Source organism: Dreissena polymorpha, chromosome 12, assembly GCF_020536995.1.
Source record: "Dreissena polymorpha isolate Duluth1 chromosome 12, UMN_Dpol_1.0, whole genome shotgun sequence".
Taxonomy (NCBI): domain Eukaryota; kingdom Metazoa; phylum Mollusca; class Bivalvia; order Myida; family Dreissenidae; genus Dreissena; species Dreissena polymorpha.
The window spans coordinates 52,045,377-52,069,331 of record NC_068366.1 but is presented as its reverse complement, the minus strand read 5'-3'; the positions used below and the strand labels follow the sequence as shown (position 1 = coordinate 52,069,331).

At 32.3% G+C, this 23,955-nt stretch overlaps 1 protein-coding gene across 8 annotated transcripts; it reads right to left on the bottom strand.

The window, feature by feature from the left end:
* Positions 1-213: 213 nt before the first annotated feature.
* On the bottom strand, positions 214-21,708 carry LOC127854308 (adhesion G protein-coupled receptor L3-like). Of its 8 annotated transcripts, none has more exons than XM_052389405.1 (26): positions 21,519-21,708; positions 15,213-16,299; positions 14,852-15,013; positions 13,604-13,768; positions 12,962-13,132; positions 11,812-11,922; positions 10,716-10,807; positions 9,783-9,989; positions 9,177-9,242; positions 8,439-8,682; positions 7,843-7,906; positions 7,592-7,697; positions 6,783-6,829; positions 5,861-5,978; positions 5,472-5,572; positions 4,946-5,048; positions 4,448-4,598; positions 4,212-4,281; positions 3,970-4,036; positions 3,605-3,690; positions 3,102-3,228; positions 2,575-2,616; positions 2,117-2,164; positions 1,583-1,619; positions 1,356-1,387; positions 214-806 (listed from the first exon to the last, which is right to left on the bottom strand). In XM_052389405.1, exons 2-26 carry the CDS (start codon positions 16,252-16,254, stop codon positions 546-548), a joined length of 3,720 nt encoding a protein of 1,239 aa, XP_052245365.1. In that variant the 5' UTR covers positions 16,255-16,299; positions 21,519-21,708; the 3' UTR covers positions 214-545. The 8 variants fall into 8 exon arrangements, with proteins under 8 accessions (XP_052245365.1, XP_052245368.1, XP_052245366.1 ...); XM_052389408.1 differs by lacking the exon at positions 21,519-21,708 and adding an exon at positions 19,724-19,763; XM_052389406.1 differs by lacking the exon at positions 21,519-21,708 and adding an exon at positions 19,646-19,747.
* Positions 21,709-23,955: the final 2,247 nt, after the last annotated feature.

The window sequence follows — 23,955 nt, the reverse complement described above, 5'->3', positions numbered from 1 at the left end:
ATTTAGTAGCTGCAATTCTAATGGAAACAAATGAATACTAAATGAAAGTTGTCATCCTATTTTCATTTATGAAAGCAATGTTTATATTAACAGTCAAACCAAAATTTTTAAAAATACAGAAGGCGATAAAGCAAAGACTGTTCGTATTCGTTCATTTACGAGTAGTTTTTAGGTGCAAAATTTATGATAGTATGTACAAAGTGTTCAACTAAATAACCTCTGTATTCTTTATTATTGAAACACACAAACTAACATGTGAAGAAAACAATGTCGTACAAAACACAGGTTATAATTAACAAGGCAAACTCGTAACAAAGATAGAAACCCCAAACACGTTAAGATGTAAGTTCATTCATATCATTACTAATAACGAAAACTTAACGATATGACAACTTAAAAGCATAAAACTTAATACACTCTTGTTTATATATATCGTCTTAAATTATTTTTATTAAAACTTATTATAACAACTTTCGTGCAACACAAAACAACCAATATTCGATCATTGGCTCCAAAAATACCATGCATGGTGCATACGAACAGTTTTAAAGTTCTGTTGAAGTGTAATTCCTATATTCGAGGTATCCGGCCTTTCTTTTGTCCGAAAAATGTTTAGCGTGTCTATTGTAGCCCGTATACGCTGTGTATCCATCATTACTCATACCCAACGATGTGTATCCGACCGCATTATCGTCATGGTAACCGTTGTCCTCACTGGACGAAGGCTTATAATCCACATTAGGCCGCTTAATCTTTCCAATTTCGGTAGATGCATTAATGGTTTCATATGACGAGGTTTCAAGAATCTGCGAATAGGTGTTTAGAAATTAACTGGTAAACGCAATGTAAAAACAGACAGCAAATAATATGACAACGTACTGGAATACCAACACTTAGTTATTGTTACGCTATCCAACATGATCATACATTTCATTTAATTGCAATTTTGATCACAACCTATGCCTATATATGAGTAAATAGTTGTTTTTAATGTGTTTCATTACTAATAAATGTAAACATAACCGATGAAAATAGAGCAATAACTGTGCGGTTTGTACGGTTCCGTTAAGTGACACACGTAAGGTTTGTCTTTGCTTGCAAATACTGAATAGATATTTTGCCCTTCATTTTTCATCAATCACACAACCAATTGCATCGAGGATTGATTAGACGGCCACTACGATAAGCCGTTCAAAAAGCTTTGACATAAATGTTTCATGTGTATATCTTGCAAGGAATTCGTGTTCTGTTTACGTATTATGTCGGATTTTTATATAAGGTCGGAGAATTATACATCTGAATGCGTATTGTTATGTGAAATTGCTGGTTCAGTTCATTTCAGTACTGATTCTTACCAAATTTCTCCAGTCAGGGGTACTGTTACTCGCTGCAAAAATACAAAACGCGTTATAAGATAACGGTAACGAAAATTTTGCACGGCATTCGATACAGACAATTGTATTTTAAAGGGTGCATTGTGATATTTAGAACATGCAAGTTAAAAATGTTGAAAACAACCAAAGGCAAACGATTGACTGATATGCATTTTTATGGCAACTTTGAATGCTTTTAAGCAACTTACTGGCATTGGATCGTTTATGTCTGGAGTCTTTTGTGTCCTGCAAAGTTAAACATAATTTTATTTTTTATTTTGAGGCAAAACAACATGGTATTACATAAACATAGCAAACTCTCGACCGGTAAACAATATTGTTAGACATGCGCACATAAGGTTTTCTGGACCATAGCTCTGTAGTTCAAAAGTTATTTCATGTCTGGGCGGTACATGGTAAATATTTGTCGAGAATGGCACAGTGTGTCAATGAGTGAAAGTAAGGAACATATTAGTTGTAACGGTGTATTAAGAATAATTAAAGACAATCATGCATAAACACGAATGAGAAGTAACATAACAACATTAACATGCTCGTGTTATATTCCACATGTGAACTTAATAATTATAACGTTGTATTCATCACAAGTTCAATGACTAATGCAAAATAATCACAACAACTCCATTTCACAATTGAAAAATATCTCTTGATAAGCGTTTACATTACACAGTAACACATGTTGTCAATAACTATAAAGCAACAATAGTTGTAAAATAACTTACGGCTTCGGATTTAAATCGACGATACCGGATGCATAATGCCACTCTCATCTGGAAAACGTCAACTATGGTTAACCAATCAAGAAGCTAAGCATACAAAGCAGAGGTTCATTAGAATAAACAAATGGATTAAAATAATTTCCGGCAACGGAACTCTGTATTGAAAATAAAATATATAAAAGCAGAATAATGTTTTTGTTTTTTTTTCGTTTGTTTTTACTGTTCAAACAATTGGATTGTTTTAAATTCAAATTTTCGAATCTTGATTGTTGACGTTAGGTGAGAAAATATAGATCGATAATTGTTTATTATAAGATATTCTATGCAATATACAAACTCGAGTATAAGCCCTACATCAATAAATGAAACTTCAGAAACTCTATCAAAAGAGAAATCTTGTTTTATTCGGTATTACAATATTTGTCTGTGCATAATATTAGTTTGTGTTAATTTGATTATACCTTTGGGTTAAAGACGCAGTGGATCAGGAAAATACAGAAGCCCTGCAATAAACATAACATTCTAGGTCTTATTACTATATGTCAACGAAAACAAGCACATCGCAATTGCAGTAGACGTCATTTTAAAACATAGCTTACTGTGAAATTCTGTCAACTTTTTTTTAAACTTAATATGATCATACTGATCATGCTTACATTCAGCTACAGCAGTAGACGCAAGTCGACATTGTGGTCTATTTATATACTAATATAATGAGTTTTAATATTGTTTTAATTTTTATTTATAATATCGCTGGTAAACGAGTTCCTTAAATGAACCGATATATTTTCCGTGTAAAGCATGATACATGGTTCTATACACTGTTATGGTTTAGATTACAATAATTAGTGCTTAATAACAGAACGGAACCTTAAGTCTTGTGCAAGGAAATAAGAACGCGGATAATAACCGTTTTGCGCAAGATATTGTTACGTAAAAACCGTATGCACGGATACATCAATATTATGTTGTGAGAATGATTTGTAACCTGTAAGCCATTACAAACGGCAAAAACGTATTGCATGACGGCGAGGTTTTCGTTGACGTAAAAGATACCGAGTATCCAGGACACGCCAATCAATGGTACCAGCACACACAGGGACCGCACACTGGTGCTATGAGACAAAACATTTCAGGAAATATAAAGAACATTTCACACATGGTTAAGTGAGCAATTCTATTTACCTTTAAACAGTATTATAGGGAATCATGTATGAACATAAAGAAAACCACTAAACATAAACATGATTAAAACTGAGGTCACTGCACTATGCAAAGTGCTAAAGCTGGAATTAATAATTATATAACAAAATTTCATGACGTCAAGAAAACAAGTACATTAGATATTTTAAAAAAGTATCATATTCCATGCGAAGTAAGCTCATTCTTATTTATAAAGTAAAACATAACAAATACACGTGTGTCTTCAAATTAGAAAGGTGTGTAATTAAATGCATAACAATGCGCAAATAAGAAGTTTTTTTTTCATACAGGATCTTGTCTTTGAAGTTCTTATTTTCCATGGCTTTCATTGTAAACAGTTTCCTCAGCACAATGACTAAGCTTCCAACATTCAGCTGAAAGTGTAATTGAAAATGTATGTCATACAAACTTGTTTTGGATTTTTGTGTAATCATATAGGTTGCCTTGTTTTGTGTTGAATAGTTTTGTAAAGAGACGAAAGCATTTTCTGATCCACTTGTGATGTAACGGTATTAAGTAGGTCATCTTATGTTCTATTAGAATAAAACGTGAAGGAGAATACTGCGACAGAAAGTACACAATAACAGATCAGAATAAAAATCAAAGAATTTCATATTAGACGTAATGAGAACATATGTTAATCAACTGCATACCAGAATTATAAGTAGAGTTGGCCCAACAAAAGCCCAAATCACGCCATCTTTTATAGACAACCAACAACTGAAAAGGACAAACATCAAGCCGTTTTTACTGACCAGACATCATAATAACCCTGCTGTACAAAATCTGACTTTTAAACATTTAATTTTAAACAATAATATAAAGTTACCAAAATGTATCAATTATTGAGTAGTTTGATACCATGTTATTCCCAAAAAGCTCAAAATATACTTACAAGTTTTCGTTTCCATACCCCTTTGTCTTCGTCACTCCCAAACTTATTCCAACTATTACGGCCGGAATAGCTGTAATACCCAAATTGGTATAATCAAGTATCAGTTATGCATTAAATGGGAATATCGACGGTAAATATGATATCATTGTTCCAAAAGTAATTCATTCTGCTAAAATGTATGAATTAAATGGTTGTTAGAAAAAATTGAGATACGTTGTGAAATGCATTAAACTTACCCCATGCCAGAATAATCATTGGTCTAGCCCTTGACTTGGTGGCAAAGACATAGACTACAGTGATCACTATCTCGATCCCTTCCACCAGCATAAGACAAAATACCACCAAGTATATGTAGTGGAGTAAAGAAGCGACAGCAGCACAGAATGCCTATATGTACATAGCTTTACACTAAACTATAGAAATAAGTATCATGTACATTCAAGAATGCCACGATAACACAATGAACATAAAGGAATACGTCTGAACTCATTAAATCAGAATTTAACTAACACTTAATGGAAAAGATACAACTAATAGAAATAAATCAAACACACAACGTGATTTATTTTAACAAAGAATATGTCCTATTGTTAACTGCGCAGATTTACTTCAACAAAGGAAATGTTCACAAATTTGGTAAATCTGAACCAAACGTTTAATGTTGAATGTTATTTCGGACATTTTAGCTCTTATCATATTGTTCATTGAATTAAAGTATACAATCCACAGCTCACCTTACTTTCCGTTCTATCCACTCCAGAAAGAAAAACAATATACGCACACAATAAGGCAACACACAAATTTATTAGAAGGGACGATCTGTTGTTTTTCACCTGTCTGAAAGACAATAATCAATATAGTGGCAAAATGTTAAGTGCAACTTAAACTTCAAATTTGTAGAATTTCTTTTAATATATTTGGCAATATCAATGTAAATCAAAACATACTTGTAAACATTGTGTATAGATTTAGGTGTGCTTATACTTTCGTTCAAACAATGATGAGCTTCAGTAAATTATATCAATTACAATTTAAACTAGCATGATACCTTTTTGAAAGGCATGATGTTAAATGATTGCATATTTGCATAATGTTATGTTGTTCTTTTTTAAAAGTTGTTATCGACAGGAAATGCGGTGTACAAGTGCGGCGTAGCACAGGTACGAAGACTGAAAAAAACACAGCTGATTAACTGTAAAAGTGCAAGAAAATAAAAACAAACAAACATATGGATAACGTAGTTAATGAAGCGACTCGTACCTCCAAAGACACGCATGAAGTAACACCGTCAGTAGTAGGCCAAAAATGGAGACACTTATGCCGATGATGGAAACCAGTCTTAACGGAAGAATATTGTCAACCTGAACGACCAACGCTAACAGTTAAACTTTGAGTAAACACATGTAGAATTTTATAAAATGTGAGGCCATGATTGGTCAAGACTGTGTTGATATAAAATTACTTCGAAAGAAATCGATACATTATATAAAATGATTTTAAAGAAATAACTCGATATCAAGTCTTTAAATTTGAGCACATAACATCTGTATTACTGCCAAATGAAAGTTCAATAACAAACATTGGATATCAAACGAAATGGTTAATTGTCACTGCATCAAACAGACATGCAATCCTATCAAAATATATACCTCTACAAATGGGCTCATTAAAACTGCAAAGTTGGTTAAGTGGTTACATTCGCATGTTGTGAGGTTTGCCGTCGAATTGACAAAGAAGCACCCCAGTGTTGACCATTGTCCACTTCCACTTCAATCAATGAATTATTGTTTAAGATTACAAATATTGATTCTTAAAATAAAATATCGTATCACACACATTTTAATAATCGACACGACGCCACAACAAAAACGTAAAATTAGATATCTGTGGAACTAGGCAGCGATTTTTTCCTTCTTTATATAGAACCGGAAAACGTAATTTTTTACTATAAGAAAAAAACTACAAATTTCCCAATGGCTGTCAAAAATATTCCCAATTGAAGGTTTAACAAAAATAGTATTATCTTTTTAAGTAAAATGCAACATTAAATTAGTTTCCATATGCAGCTCTATGGCTTGAACCTAAGTTAATATAATATTGACAACTTGACAACACATAGTTATAAATTTTGAAGTATTTAGGAGCAAAAAAATCAAAAATACCGATTTCTTAATATTGAGACGCGAATTTCGCGCACATGTGTCCCAATTTGGCTGGTATTTTTCCCAATTGGACAAAACAATCGCTGTCTAGGTCGCTGTGCATATTTAAAATATAATTTTGGTTCAAATATTTTAAGAAAATCTGCATATATAAACAATATGTAATTTGTCTCATTACACGATATATTTTACTTCAAAAGTTATGTATTATAATAAACATGACTCTTTTAAGATAAAAGTTTGACAGTAGAAAGTATGTTAGAACGTAAAGCCTTTCTACTTGCTTTGCTAATAAAGATATGATTAATATAAATATAATAAAATACACATCTTAAGTCAGAGCAACATAGATTTATTTACAGGTTTTAATGTGTTAACATGTTTGCTTAAGAGTGAAAAAAGTAACAACCTTGATTGTTCATTCCAAAAACTACATTGCGGGTTTGTATATGATGGCTGAAACATAAACATAATACAAGCATTCAGATATATATATGTTATAGGCACGACATAAGTGTAAATATGACAATAAATAATTCATTAGTTTTTGTTTGGCTTTTTTTACACCATATTTGCAAATAAACAAAAATAACACCAAAGATTAGTCATCGATGAAATTAAAAAGTGTTAAAATCACAAGGCGGTGTCAAAAAATCTTACAGCAATTTTGAAACATAAGACTTAAATACAACAATTCGCGTGAAAACTACACACGAGTCCGCACGGCACAGATTTTCTTAGTTACTGCTGGTTGCAATAAAACTCAGCTACAATCAATTATAACTGCTCTGAAATATCCAGGAGCATAAATTATCATGCTCACGACTGTTCATAAAGTTAAACTTTATGCTTATTTAGCGACTAAAATTTTAAAAATATCACAATAATGATATTTATATTAAGATAAAAATAAGACCGTCATGGTGCTCATTTCATACAAATATCACATAAGGTAGTGCGAAAGTTTAAATGCTGATTGCAAACATTAAACAATATTCAACTCTTGAAAATAACATAGTGATTAGTATGCCCATGCCTCCATTCACGATAGTGTTTGAGTTACGTGCGACAGAGATGGTCGGAAGGGCGGGCACTTGGAATCCCGCAATATTTAGCAGCGGAATTAAACAGCCGGGTAGAAATACAAACGTAGAAGTGAAATAATTAAGATGACTTTGATGAATTTTGCAATGTTTAAAGGCAAAGAAAGACAGTTACCGAAAAATGTTCAATCTGTATGGTAATATTTTTCGTCAAATTAACACTTGTATCAGACACCGAAAACGCCACAACCTGTCCACGGATTTCAGTGTAGATTGAGTCACTATAAATACAACGTAATATACAATTGAAGAAAATTTGCGACCGAAGAATATCGTTTTGAGTTTTGTATATACATTTGAAATAAAGCTGCATATTTGCGAGTGTAGCACACGTTTTAAAATCTGAGTTGTTATAAAAAAACTTACTTTGAAGAGTGAGTCGGCAAAATGTCGGACATGTTTCGATAAAGGACGCCAGTTGCAAATGAAGCTGTCAAGTTCAAAATAAAACAAACCATCATCTCTATGCAATACATTAATTGAGTCAGGGTAAAGATAAATATTAACGAGATATTAATTATATAAAAGTAGAATAATCAGACAGGGAATGACGTCAAGGCACAATTACAATACATTATATTATTCTTAAATATATTTTATTTATTATATTATCAATCTCTTATTATTTGCGTTCGTATGGCAGAAAATTGATTGTCGTAATAAAAAAAAATATCAACAATATGGTTATCAAATACAAACTGTCTCAAAAAATATATATCATTAACATCAATAAAACATTTCAATTGTAGCCAAGTATAGTAGGACTCGACTCATAATCATTCAGTATACTGGAATATCGATCTCAACTCTACTGTCTATTTAAGTACAAATTTCGGTTTGCTTATAAGACACCGTACATTATATGTTTATTATTAATGGACATAAAAGAAAAAAGCCGTTTGTCCGGAAAATAATATGTTGGTATATATTGAGAAATAAGCTTAAATAAAAAATATGCGTACCATTAAAACTACTCGGTTGAAAAGTTATTGCAGTTTTCGTTCTTTCGCCACCCCAATCCAGTGTATCTGCGAAAACTCCGCCGGGAAATTGAATTGCTTTATTACCTGTCATATTAAGTAATTCAATTGCAATATTTGTGGTTGAAAAGGTCTTATTTATTGTAGAATCGGCTTCAAAGCTTTTTCTCAGTACGTCCGTCAATGTGTCTACTGCTTTCAAAATTTTGCCGCCATCATTTGTACCCTGCAAGCAAATCGTCACTGTTAATTACGCGCAGATTATAATTTGTATTAACGTGTTTCTAACGTTGTGCTTATATTTTTTTAAATAATTAATTTATTTGGTCACTGAAACTAATAATAAGACACGGTGGCATTGAATGAAATATTTTTAACATTGTTATAAACGTAATATGTAATTACGTTATTTGATTTGCAACTATATTTAGTGCTACAATTGAGTTATTCATTCTTCCATAATTTGATCGTATGTTAGCTTATAATTTGCTTTATGAAGTTGGATGTATTAACCAAATGTAACCTAGTTGACGCCAGCTGTTATTGCCTTAAACCTTATATTGTCACTTTCGTCATTATTGTTTTCGCGTCTGCTTTGTATTGTACAGATGTTGTTTTGTATGCGCATTCGGAGAACACTCTGTCTTCAATACTTCGTTGATATTGTTAAGTACTAGTTCCTATATGTAACGTAGCTTAAAATTCATTTAACAGTTTTACCGATTCTTTCATTGTTTTCCATGTATCTTTTTCCTCCAACAGGTTGCTCGTTGATGTTAGAAAATCCTTAATAATGACAACAAATACTAAATTATAGCAATATTGATATACATTTCAGTTAGAAAAGAACTAAAGCAACCATGAGTTGATAAGAATTGACTAAATATTTGTTGTATGTTTGTATAACTTCTTCCAAGTATGTTTTTAAACTGGACTAGATCTTACGTATTATAACAGGAAAATAATACAAAATAGAAAACACAATTGAGCTTTCACTTAAATTCGACTCTTGAGGATAAACAGATGTATTCCTTATTTAAATGCTTATATTTTAAGACTGCTTTTATTTAAAGACTCAAAGTGTTTTTCCTTGCATTACAAGATGCAATTCTTAAAGGCAATAAAATGTGTTGTGTGAATATCTTAACGCTGATTATAATTTGTGAAGGAAAATTAGGAAGTTACAAATTTGCCATTTTTTATAAATGTCCACCTTAAAAAAAACAGCAAAAGAAAATGGCCATTAACAGATTCACAATCTCATTTTTGTGTATATTTATATATCATTATATAATGTTCACCATACCAAAAATAAGATTTTCTTACTTTGGTCATGCTTGTTGTTATATTCACCGTTCCGGTACTGGATTTCAAGATGTCTGCAACTTTTGATAACGAGTCGGCTAATTTTGAAACTTCTCCTCCTGTTAGTTTTTCAGATGTGGTGGTATTTACAGTTGTCGCTGCCGTCATTGTAATTAACACGTTGACAATGGCACTTGAGTTCGCATTTGTTGCGTTCAGTTCATTCAGCTACAATTATTCAATACCAGAATTCACATGGTATTTGTAACGGTAAAGGTTTGTATTTTTACTTTTATAAAGATCACTCATAGTTTACAATTATTCACACGTCGAATTGTTTTATGTCACTCTAAAATTATCTCGACGCGTGTGCAAAGCGCAAAAAGCATACAGCTTAAATCACTGTATGAGAGCACAAGGCTAATTACAAATATTAAATAATTTGACGGTTCAATATTGCAAATTTGCATATTACATACATTGTTAAAGAACACATTAGATCGTACATGTTGATGGATTTTGACATTTTGGGTTGTACGTGTGTTTTAATAAGTGCATGAACAACTATAAATATTTACACGAAGTGTCGTGAGCTCTTTAATTATAAATGACGAACTTAATTCATTTTCTGTATGTAATAATTGGAGTTTATCGGTGGGCTAGTTGTAATCTCATCTATGGTATTTAAGTGGGATATAGTTTCATCAATTAGTATTCGTAATTATTTTTTTTATATATTATTGCATTAATGCAAATGTCCATTTTATACTTTTATAAGTCACAATCATTGTTAAGATGAATTTATACGATAAATATTCGAAACCACATGCACTTCACTATAGACAGAAAATATTGGATTACTTTCTTAGATATTAAGAATTGAATTTTCTCTATAAAGCAGTACACTTATTATATGATCGGGATTTGAAATGTTTACAGTATGTTCTATCGTACCGTTTTTGCAATGTTACTAATCGCCTCCCGTATACAGGTGTTATTAAAGTTAACCCAAACACCTTTGCTGTCACATTGTCTGGTGTAATTCCCTGCAAATTATAACATCATATAAGAAATCACAAAATAAGTTATATGAAATGGCAATTGGATCATGTCGATATAAATTATTCTATAAAAACTGAAAGTAATAGAAAACTGAGCTGATAAGTTATAAAGCAAGGCGTTTCCAACCTACGGCTTTATGACGGTTATTTTTGACGGGCAACACGGTAAAAAATGAACATCTAGGTTGAAAAATATAATAAGACATGAAAATGATATCAAAATGTTGAGACGACCAAGACATCTCCACGAGATAGACCTTAATTTATAGCCGATAGCCTTGAAATAAGGGCAATGGACAAAAGTCCGAAGCTTTTCATGGCAAAACGTACCAAAACCCAACAACAATCTCATTATTAATTAACATCAGTGTCATTGCTATGAAACGGTCAATTTAATATATACTAAAACATAGCGGACTAAATAACTTTGTTAAGTTTAGCTTTATCACAGTTTACACTGCAATTGTTTCAAAACCATATTAGAAAGGACAAAACGAAAATAGCGACTGAATTTTATTAATCACAAGGGGTAATCATGTTATAGTCAAGATGGCGACGTCCATGCCGAGGCAAGTATTTTTTAAGCCGTTCTATCCCCTTTATTACTTGTATTATTTTTTTTAATGCCGCTCACTTTCCAGCCATATCAGCAAGATAGTTACTAGCGTTTATATCGTATTAATATTCGCTCTAGATTTCGACTTTACTCCCTGCAAACTTTCTTAGCAGGATGACCTAATTACAGCTCAACTAAGAAAATTTGCGGCGAGTAAAGTCGATATATAAAACGAATTTTAAAATGAAATAAACACTTATCACCGTTTTACTTATATGGCTGGAAAGTGAGAGTTATTTTAAAATTTAACAAAAGAAATAAAGGATTTACAACGGCGAAAAATAACAGTCTCGGCATGGACGTCGCCATCTTGACTATAACGTAATAACCCCCTCTGATATTGAAGAATAATTTTCATAACAATATGAAATACCTGAACTTCCTTTTGGACACTGTGACCACTGAGTTTGACCACACAGGGATTCGTACCAAATAACGCCCCAAATATCCGTGTAATATTTGCACGTACATGTCGATACAGCAACTGCATAAATAATCAGTACATTATAAACTCCACAGAAAGCCAAAAATTTCAGACAATGATTGCATATATGCATGAAACATTGATAGTTTATACGATGCAATATTGTTGTATTCAACGAATTGCAATTTCTTAATATGGTTGATTGTTTGGGAGCGAATTTGTTAAAGATATAGAGGATATTTGTTCATGTCCGTGTAAGATCGTTAGTTATTTCACGAGTGATCATAGAAAATATATTTTCACGAGTGGCGCATTATTTTTCTATGATCACGAGTGAAATATCAAACGATCTTACACTGACATGAACAAATTTTCTGTTTCTGTTATGCCCCTTTTTCAATAAAATAAGTAACAGCTGTTTCCCTTTCGCTGAAAAGTTACCCTTTCTCGGAGTTTCTCCCGTGGCGTGCGTCAATACATTTCAAGTGTGACGAAATGACGTCATTATACCAGCGAAATTCTCCAGTTAAACGCTTTTACAATGTAAATCAACGGTGAAAAAGCATAAAATAAAAAATAAGATTCGTTGAATTCGTTGGAATGTTGATTTTAATTGACTCGTGATCATAGAAAATGTATATACAATTATTTATGATAATCTAAGAATAGAAAAAGGAGTTCCGAAAATGTGTTCTTTTCATCGGTGAAAATAACAATTTGTTCTTTTCACTGCTGTTCTTTTACTGCAGAAATGTCATATTTTATCGTGAGGTATAAAAGAAGGCGTTACAATCTAAGCACACGCAAGAAATACAAAGCACAAACTGTACACTATGACACAGGCATAGTGCTTGCTATGTACGTTATATAACAAACAAAAACTGTATATGATAATTTTCTTTATTTCAAGCATAAATTTACATTCCTTTTACCTACCTCGAATATGTTCAAACTAGACAACCTTTTAGAACAAGAACAATGAAGGTATGTGTTGTCCACTACAGACAGCAAGCATATGTCCATGATATTGATACTGCTCGTCATTATAATTATTAATGCTCATATTGTCATTAATGTAGCAATTAATGTATTCGTGTACCTTTTGCACACCTCGGCGTCTGACCACTCCAAAGTCCAGATTCTAGGCATGTCCGTGTCCATGTGCCAACTATGTAGTATCCGTTATTACACGTATAATTGACCATCGATTCATATAACAATCCATTTTGGATCAAACGTCCGTTTTCTGGGTCAGTGAGATTTCCACAAACTACAAAATATTTTTATTACTTTATAATCCCCGCATTAAGTAGTTAACACCAATCTGTTTAAATGTGAATGTTTTTAAACTGTGGATACAACCAAAATTTGTAACGTCAATTTGTTTCTTTCAATAACGACATTTGATGGTTACATGTTGTATTCATCCATTTCTTTTGTTTGCACACATAATTGGAAAATCATGGTATAATTAAATGTTGGACACGGATAAGTTGTTTTTCTCTGAACGAAAACTACATCCATTTGCCAAAGCTCGTGATTTTATATTTCTTATCGCTATTTAAATGTATCTGCATTTCCCAATTACCAAGTGATCTCTATGTATGTACTGATATCAACATAGTTATTGGAACTAACTTAAAAAGGAAATAAACGTGTTTTAACATCACCACATTCAATATGCACAAAAAGAACTACGACGTTTATTTAAAATCATCTTTTGAAAACAGAATCACTATACCTTTTCTGTGGCAAGTTGGTATAGCTGCGCTCCAGTTGCCATCGCCGCATGTCATCTGGCTGCTTCCGTTCAAAACGAATCCCGGTATACACGTGAAAGTGGCACTAGTATTTGAAGCCGACAAACTAACGTTTCCATTTGCAAAGGTTAATGGTATTTTACAATCTGAAAAAAAAACACATAAATTAACGTTCTTCATTTATAGAATGTTATGTAGGTGCTTAAGACTCCAATTTACAAATTATATAAACATAATGATCCCGGAGCAAGCTGCTAAAAACTTAAATAAAGTAAAGTCAGCTTTTTTACATATGAACGAAGATTATGCTTGTTAATTAAATGCCGACTTTCAAACGTAAGTTAAATTAAAACAATTAAATATGCTTAAAACATTGTGAATTTTTATTTAGAAAAATTCTACTCCGGATCTTTCTTGATGCTATGGAAAGCCGTAAGTTTTACTAATTGGACATTTACTTGCAAAGGTTTTCGATACAAGTGTTAATCAAAGCGCTGAAGGCACTGAAGTTGTTCGCTGTTGTATAATCTTAGACGCAACTCAGTTTTCAAAATTATGTTATAGCTTTTATATCGCAAGTTTGAAATGAACACAGCCCATTCACATTAATAAAGAGTGTGTCTTAAAGCACAGGTTGAGATGCGTTTTTTTCTCAAATCATTAATAATTAAATAGATAATTTAAGCTTCATTTTGGGAAAAGGGCTTAATGCATATGATTTAATTTTCATTCCAGTACCAGAAACTGTCTTTAAACGAAAAACACCATAAAATCAGAAATGGTCGTCCTTGATTAGCTTGTGCGCATTGCACCGGCTAATCAGTGTATACATGCTAATTTTATTTGACACGCATTAAGCCCCGTTTTCTCTGAAAGCAGCCAATATGTACAGATTTCAATGATAAACAATAGACTGGCCAATATCGTCTTACAAGCTGTTAAACACTATTGATTAAATACACACTGCAGTGGTATAGCAGACGCTTCTAACATTCGTCGTCTGCACAATTTTACTGCAGGTAGTGACGAAAGGCAGTGGTAATCGTTCATAGCTTAACAAACAGCAGACTGACTTGCAGTTATCGTTCCTAGCGTAGTTACAAGCAAACTGTCTTGCAAAACTGCGTCTCTTCATTAGTGTGAGCTAACGCTCACAACTTAAAATGAGTAATAAATCCCGTAACTTGAGACCATTTAGTAAAATAGAAATTCATTAAACATCATCATACTTTCCAAACAGCTCGGATCATATCCACTCCAAGTACCATTAGCACAAGTGCGTAGTTCGCTGCCGTTCAACCTATATCCATCATGACACGTGTATATCGCGAATTTGCCATCAGCCGAAATAGTTACGTTTCCATTAAACAGTTCTGTTACATTATAACATTCTAAAAAGTAAAATAAATGTTTATGTAAATATAGTATTCAATTAGGTAAAACATATTATATTATTTTATTACTGTTATTGAACATACTCGAGAAGCAAAATGTGTCAACAAATGTGTAATAAATAAATTAGAATGGTACTTATTTTACATGTTACTTTTGTTAAGACACTTTAATTTATTGACGACTTTAAATCAGTACCAAATATAGCTGTTGTACTTGACGGTCCAATTGACATCGATGTTACACTTGGCGACATACTTGATGGCGTTGTTATTACTGGTTGTGTCGATGTTGAACGATCTACAGTTGTTATTGTTTCTGTTTTAATCCGAGTAACGGTCGTTTCTGTATAAGTCGTAGTTTCAGTGGTTGTATCTGTATTGGTCGTATGAATATCTGTCGTTCCTGTGATCACTGTTGGTACCGTGGTGGTGTGCAGAATTGTCATATTATACATTATTGCTTCGGTCGTAGGACCTGTGGTTGTTTCTGAATTTATCGTAAGAGTGTCGGTCGTGTTTGTGTTTGCTGTAGGAGGACTTGCGGTCGTTTGTTTGTTAGTCGAATAAATCGTAGAAATTGTGGTTGATTCTGTTTTAGTCGTAGTTTGATTCGTAGTATCTGAATAGGTTGTATTACTTTCTGTCGTTCCTGTGTAAGCCGTAGGTACCGTTTCCGTGTCTGGCATTGTTGTTTCTGAATGTATCGTATGAGTAGCGCTCGTGTCTGTATTAGTCGTGAGACGAGTTGTCGTCTCTAAATTGATCGTAGGAGTTACGAACGTTTCTGTAGTGGTCGCTTCTGAAATAATCGTAGGAATAACGGCCGCTTCTGTATCAGATGTAAGACTTGTGCTTGTTTCTAAATGTGTCGTGGGATTAACGCTCGTTTCAGTATTCGTTGTATCTTTGACAGTTGCCATTTCTGCAGTCCCAGTCGAAAGCTGGGTCGTTGTCGGTGTGTGAATTATCGTTGGAGTTAGAACATCGGACGTAGTTTCCACTTTAGACGTTGGATCCGCGGTCGATGTTGATGGCAATGTATTTGTAGGCGTTATAGAACCAATAACTGATTGAGTAGTACTCGTTGGTAGTTCAGATCCAGATAATGTCTCAAGTGAAGATGCAGCCGATGTCCATGGTGTACTAGAAGTAGCAGTCGTCGATGAGGTTGAGGTTGAAATAGTTACGGTACAAACACACAAACAGCCCGTGAGTATACTAATTATCGACTGATGCATTTTGTTGAAGAAGTCTGTTGTTACCTAAGACGATTCAAGTAGGCACTGAAAAAGGACGTACGTTTTATATATACTCATACGGCGTGATATTTGCTTAACTAGTAATTTATTATCAGAACTATTATGTTTGATCTAGAACCCTTATTAATTTATCAAAACGTATTGGCGCGAAGCAATTTCAAGACTATGTTTTAAGAACACATAAGCAATGATAAACTCTTAACATCTAGCTAGGTAAATGTAAAACTGCCTCGTTTTTTTATCCATGCAATTTTATATCAGACGAGTGTACATCGTTTTTTATTATACGAGCACGGGATCGCTATATTACTACTATAAATCTCCTGATAAGAGCCAATAAACAGAAAAACACAATCACTTATCAAACCAGCAAATTTAATTATCAACGAAAACTGTTATATTTATAACTTTAGAACAGAATTTGTTGAATGTTATGTAAAAAATGAAATAAAGAAATCATGTATGCATGAATGGACAATCAAATACCTATTGGTTAATTTACCGTATACACTTGAAAAAATAGTCGTTAATTACACTGAAAGCACATCATTATTTTTCCGTAGTTGCTTTTATCCAGGCTTAAAATCATTTGAGCGATAATATATCAATATGTATTAATTTTATCACCAACATATATACAAATTTAACAAGTTCCATAATGCAATACGACTTGCAACTTTTAATACATCCAAAGTATAATGTGTATCTCAATATATGCGTTGTTCATGTTTATATCTTAATTACTTCCAGGAGTTATAGTTAATTGTTAAAAAACAAACTACATTGATTGTGAAATACCTTAATGCCACGAAAGATGCATAACGATCATTTTCCATTTATTGATATATGCCTCAAATGCATAACTTTGACCAAACTTATAATCCAGCTGTAACTTTTATGTTTAACTAATCAATTGTGATTTTTTTTTCCAATTAATATTTCATGTTAACAAACACGTTATGAAGTTACACTTAGAAGAGTTTACCAAAATAGGATAACATTAACGTGCAATTGTACATTGAACCGTCTGAATAGTATTCTCACGCATTGTTTAAATATTTACGTTGTAGTGCGTATTCCATTTAAATGCATAAAGAACTATTTGATTGCATGCCAATTGTTTAGGGTTTAAACATACCTGTACTACAAGTATAACTATTTACACCCATAAGCAATTATTCTCCTTTTTGTCACGACACATGTACTATTTCTCTTTAGTTTACGAGTTCATTATGACAAACATGCTCACGGAAAGGAAGTATTTCACGTCGCTAACCTGACAGAAGATTTATGGATAGGCAGTTTGATAAAGTTAATGGAAATATAAAAGCTAAGAGGCGTAGCCATACTTATAGATTAAACTAATGTATAAGTTGCACAAATAATACAATACGTAGATTCTAATTGTAAAAAAATGTTCCTCCGTTTGTGTTTTGTCATGTTGTCTTTTCCACAAACATCATTTTGCAAAAAAGAAATAATTTAAATACGTTTGAAATCAAATTGTTTGCATATATTGATTAAAATCATTTTAAAACGCGTTGTAAGGATTTAATTCAAATAAAAAATAATAAATCCAATACTGACAATAAATAGTTATGAATTTTAAAAGAATAATTTGCCATTACGAAACGTTATAGATGTCAACGATATTACTGTAACATGTCCATGTTTTCGGCGATGGAAGGTTATTGTTGTGGAGCAATATTGAACAAGAAAGAACTTTAATATTATAATAAACAAACAGATATCTTTAATTTGAAATATGTTATATGGGTTTACGATTGAAAGCCATTTAAAATACATTATTTTAAACCACACCCTGAAAATGTATAGCTCCGCAGTAATAATATACCCAACAAAATAACTCAGTAACTGATTAATAGCTACCCAATCTCAGATTTAGTTCGTCTGTGCGCAGTTTACAGACAGCTGGATGTAAAATAATGCTCGTGCAAATAGTGTTATCAGTTTTACATTCAAAATCGATTTAGTAAATTACTAGTACTATCAAGGGTGATATGCGATTGATTTTGTTTGAGGTTTGCGATAGTGAAAATGACGCATTAACGACATTTTGATAGATGATCCTTTGAAACTGCACCTGACATATTTAACTGTTTAACTGTGTTTAATTTAATAAAATTAAGTTAAAGTTGAAGTTACTGACATCGTTTGTGGTTAACAAACACTGTATTGGGAGGCAGATGAGTGGTTGAGTGGTTGCACATGGACGTTATATGCCTGCATTCTCTTTTTGTTTAGCCTTTTATTTACCGTTACTTATATACACTTCTATCATAACACTGATACTTTATAAAGATGATATTCGTTCATAAGTAAGTAAAATGAGACTTAAATCAAAGTATTGTAATTTATTTGTAAATATGTCGGTTTAAGGGACCTTTCCACGTTTTGACAAATTGATAAAAGTAAAAAGAAAGAGTGTCACATGTTTTAGTTATGTTATTTGCAAGGAAACAGTAATACTGAACATAAATCATGCTCTAAAATATTCATTATATGCATCTTTTGACGATTTAAAAACCTAAAAATTATCAATTGTTACAAACGCGAAACGATTGTATAATTTGAAAAGTTATCTTGACTGCTATCGTTATATTTTGTGACATTACGACGATCGCTTATATTATAAATAAAATACATACAGCGTTCCAGCAGCACGGATGGCGAATTGATTTCAGCGCTCAACTTTTACTCCAAGGGTCAGTGATTCGAGCCTAGGTGTCTATTCTTTTTTTAGTCCTTAAAGTGTTGTAATACTGGAATAATTTACTTCCGATGTTAACATTTATCAATTGAAATCATTTAAAAACAAACTTTAAAACATGCCAAAATCTGTAAAAAAAATGTCCATTAAAATTCCACACATTCTGTCAGAAATAATATAAGAATATGTATTTAAAACGACTTAGTATTCTCTGAATTAATTATTGACACTTATAAATAATGCATTAACTAAAAACGTATTAATCATATTTATGTTTGATACCGTGTCAGTAGATGCTTATTTTGTTCCGCAACCGATTACGAGTTATGGAATGTTAACATACCTTTATAAAATCCCGATAGTGTTATCTCCTTCATAAAGATTGAGACACCGGAAACTTCGTTCGTATTTTAATATAAAACAGGCATACAATCACAATATGTATCACATTTATTTTTTCAAACAAAAATGTCAGAGCGGAATGCAAAGATTGATTTAAGATTTAGGAAACGATATTTCATAACATGGTCATACCACATTATTGGGAACGTCTCCGAATAATTGATAGATGCTTAAAAGAACATGTTTGTATATTGATGACACGTATCTACAAATTAATTGTATGCGTTTAGAACTTACCGTTATCCACGTATAGTAACTTTGATAGCAAAAGTTTTATTATAATCGATATAAATCGTAATACGCTCCAATTTTTACCGTTTCCATTTTCAGACTAGCTTTCGGACGTTTCTGTCTGGGGGATTATGTCAACATCAACTACGCAAAGTCAATATGCATAAAAAGCTAAGCTTTACATCCGTAAGACATTATCTTTGACTCTTAAGATCATCTTAAAAGGACTTGTTCACAGTTTTTTGCATGTTTAAAATGTGTCATTACGTTCTATAAATTGATAATTGGAACTAAATAGCTCCATGTATCCAAATAACATTAAAGAAAGAAGAAACAGTTATCCACATCTGGGCTCGAACCACTGACCATTGGAGTCAAAGACTGGCACTAAGAAAACTCAGCCCTCCGTGTTATTATAAAGCTGTTTTTATGTCACAAAAATATAATTATAACAACAGAACTTGCCAAATTATTCAATTGTTTCGCGTTTGAAATGCTCAATAATTGTCAGGGTTTATAATGGTAAAAAGATGCATGTAATCGATTGTTTATAGTGTGGTAATTGTTCAGTATCGTTTTTCCTCGCAAGTTACTACAACGAACATTTGCAAAATTTAATCTGGAAAATAATTAATTTTGTCAATTTACCAAAGTGTGAACAGGTCCCTTTAATATATTGATCAATGCAGGAAAACGTTATATGGACTCATGCTTGTGCATACACTTTTATCGCATTAATGCCAAACTTGATTGCGTTATTCATGATCGGATGATGATAATCTACACTTTTCAAATACCTCGGTTTCAGGTTTATAGACAATGAATAGTGGGCTTGTCAAACTTCATTTAAGACAAAGCGTTTCCAATATGCTATATCAATATGCATTTGTTTGCATTTTTGACAATACTAGGATTGTTAGGAGTTGTATTCTAGTGGTACTACGTTGACTTGAAACCAATGTGTAAAGCTTGTTTCGAGATTCTCTTCAAATTGAATAACGTTTTTGTACAGCGAGCTCGAGATTATTGTATTTATTTCGGTTGAAACTTATATGCGGGTCGTTAGACGTAACATCTCCTATAAATTGACTGTATACAGTTGAATGTGTTCTTGGTGTAAATTGATATTGAAATGTAATGCAAGTGCTCATCAATATTGACTTTTAATTGTAGAGGTATCAGACAAAGCCCTTATTGAGATCGCGATCGAATTCACCATGGCATCTTTTTTATAACAGTTTAAACATATTTTATTTCCAAATTGACAATTACAAATAAATAACAATTCACAAAGTGTTAAATGGAAAAAGGGTTGGACCTAAAGTGCTACAACATTATGGGAGTTGCTGACCTACTCTCAATGTATTTCGACCAATATCAGTCGTTTACACTCAGAAAAAATGTGATTTTATGACTTGCGGTAAATGAGTGGGGATTTTAACAGTATTGGTATTTTTGTCAATTTTGATAATATACTCAATTTAACATTCCCAGCATACAAAAAAATAATAATTATAACCCAAACAAAATAACTTAATAACTTACGCGGAAGCGGCATGAAAAGCTCTGATACATGTCAAATTCTGCAACTTTTATAAATTCATCGTTAAGAAGAATAATAAAAATAAAACAGCTGTTTATTTCAGTGTCACATCGTTATTTTAATAGACGAGTGGTCAGGTGTAAATATTAAATTTATTTGACAACAATATTATAACCGATATTGTATAACATACAATTTTATTCAAAGTGCATACTCGTCTTGAAAGGAAACCTCTTTAAATGGAAGATATATCCTTATATAATTGTGTATAACAAATTCCAAAAGTCAAAAATTGTAATATATTTATATTAGTTATTAAACAGCAAAAATACATACCTTTACAGCATTTTTGATCTCCAGTTACAACACCTATGTGCCGATATTTGGCAATAATGTACACATACCATATACTGTTTTTTTTACATGTTGAGACCAGTTTTAAAGCACTTTTTTAAGTTTCAAAACGTACTTGTTCTTAAAAACTTGTTTAAACCATTCATGGTGAAGATATCAGGTATCCTTCTCGTTCAATGGTCTATTTAATTGAAATCCGAATATCCTACGTATGCAATAAGAATTGAATGATTTACCAATAATCATTATCATATTATTCGAATAGCTCTGCTTTGTGCTTAACAAAGAATAATCAAATAAGTCAGGATAAATAACTAGTTTTACGCAATTTGTCTATTATGAAATAGAAGTGAAGACACAATTTGTTAATAATTATATTTAACATAATAAAACAGAATGTAACATTTTAGTGAAACCTCAGTGTCAAAGATGAACACCAAGGGCACCCAGAGTGCAAGGATACTAATAACGAGTCGATTTCATTTAAATATTGACATTTAAAAATATGATATGAAACCCTATTATGGTAATATTCAAAATTGGAATAGTTCACTTTGTTTAAAAAAACCAACAAATACTCGTGATTAAGTCATCTCTTGAAGTCGACAGTAGTTGTAGAGAATGGAATGTATCTTCTCGTTTCTGACTTGTATAATACTCACGTATACTGTAAGGCATCTGTTAATTATGTGAGAATGGAATGTTTCTTATCTCACTTTTAACTCACACATAACCTTAAATTAGGTTTTGACACCAGGCCAACAAACACATTTCTAAATAGATAATGATTCAACATCTTTGAACTTATTGTATTAACTTGTATTAGTGCTCAGACAGTGTGTAACTTATTAAACTACTCAAAACAACAATACAGCCATATGTTTGTTATTTATTCATAGATATTTGATTAAACATTCAAGTTTAGTGATGTAAACAAGTGTAACCATGCTTGAAAATCACCGGCTTAAAGGGAAATAAAACCCGGGGCCTCCCGGTTTCAAGACAGACGCCCTACTCTGTCGTTATAGAAGCTTGATAATTTATTAAAGTATTATTTTATTAAAATTAAAAAGCGCTAAAGCATTATATATTCATAATGTAAAACAAAAATTGGCATAAGACCACCCGTGCTTTTTATGTTTAAACGGCCATCTTCCAACAAGAATCATAAATGGTTTGTTAGTTTTGCTATGAAATTTGAAACGAAAAGTCGAAATCCAATAATCTATGTGCCAATCATTGTGTACACACCGGTCTTACTGACCTGTGTGCTAACGCGAAAGGAATTGTGGGTAACACTTCTTTTACGATTGAAAAGTGAAAGCGAAAGCATGTGAGTTAATCGTGCTTCTGATAATCGCTATCAGTCTTAATAGAGATTCAAAATCACATTTGAACATAATTAAATAACATTTCTTTAAACAACACTCCGTTTAATAAAACACACAATAAATAACGATTTACGTCGTAGACGTCGGGATAAAAAAGTTATTGAAGGAAAACCGCCACCAATCTGTTGTCTCTTTACGTGACGTTCGATAAATGGGATGTACAAATATCATTTTCTCTTATAATACACAGTACTGACGCACTTGTACGGTAAAATATAAATTCCTTTTAAGCACATTTTGGGACATGACTTCCAAATGACCAACACAGCTCATACCCATGTAAGAGGGTAATACACGAACATTTCAACGTGAATTAATTTACGATTGCTATGCATGTTCAAAAAAACGTTTCCACAGCTTAAATGTATACCTCTTTCATACTTTTCTCAAGCTACATTACAAAAGATGAAACATAACTTGTATTGTTATAAACTGCGATTATACTGTGTTATAAAGTGGGGAGCTTCACTATTTTGCAATATACATGCACTATTAAGCAGCATAGCGCCGTTTTTGAAAGGGATATTATGTTAGTTTAAACCTATTTATTTTAGCTCGATTGCATCGAAAGCCTAAGGCTGATATAAACGCTCTCGAGTCTGTTTCATGGGCTTAGAACCAGTACTTGGTGTCTTTTGGGGAGATCTAAAGAACGCTCACTATGGGGACGTTGACGTCGCTCTTGGTTACCAGAAAAATTCACATGGATGGATTTCAACCGTCATTGTTTACAATCAATTAAGTGCACAAGTGCTGGAATTGGTATATGGTTTTTAAAGGTGTATGTCCAGCGAGTGTGCCAATAAAAAAGTATAATACTGGGAATAATAAATAAGCCTTGGTCTGTTATCTCGCATGATAAACCCAATGACCTTGTGAAGTTTCAATTCAATATCTGTAGTAGTAACAGAGATATATACATGCTGGATGCAATCTTTTAAGTGAAATTCAACTTTCAGCAAAACATAACTTGACTTTTACAGTAGAGGGTATTATCATGTTTAAAGGATGTTCTGCAATCAGTGAAT

What these genes read in the sequence shown, in the direction of transcription:
- LOC127854308 (XM_052389405.1), bottom strand. Translation starts at nt 16,254, where the DNA reads ATGCATCAGTCGATAATTAGTATACTCACGGGCTGTTTGTGTGTTTGT. An exon ending in GGAAAACAATGAAAGAATCG is followed by an intron (nt 8,683 to 9,176) that starts GTAAAACTGTTA and finishes ATTTGCTTGCAG; the next exon opens with GGTACAAATGATGGCGGCAA. An exon ending in TACAGATTGAACATTTTTCG is followed by an intron (nt 6,830 to 7,591) that starts GTAACTGTCTTT and finishes TTTATGTTTCAG; the next exon opens with CCATCATATACAAACCCGCA.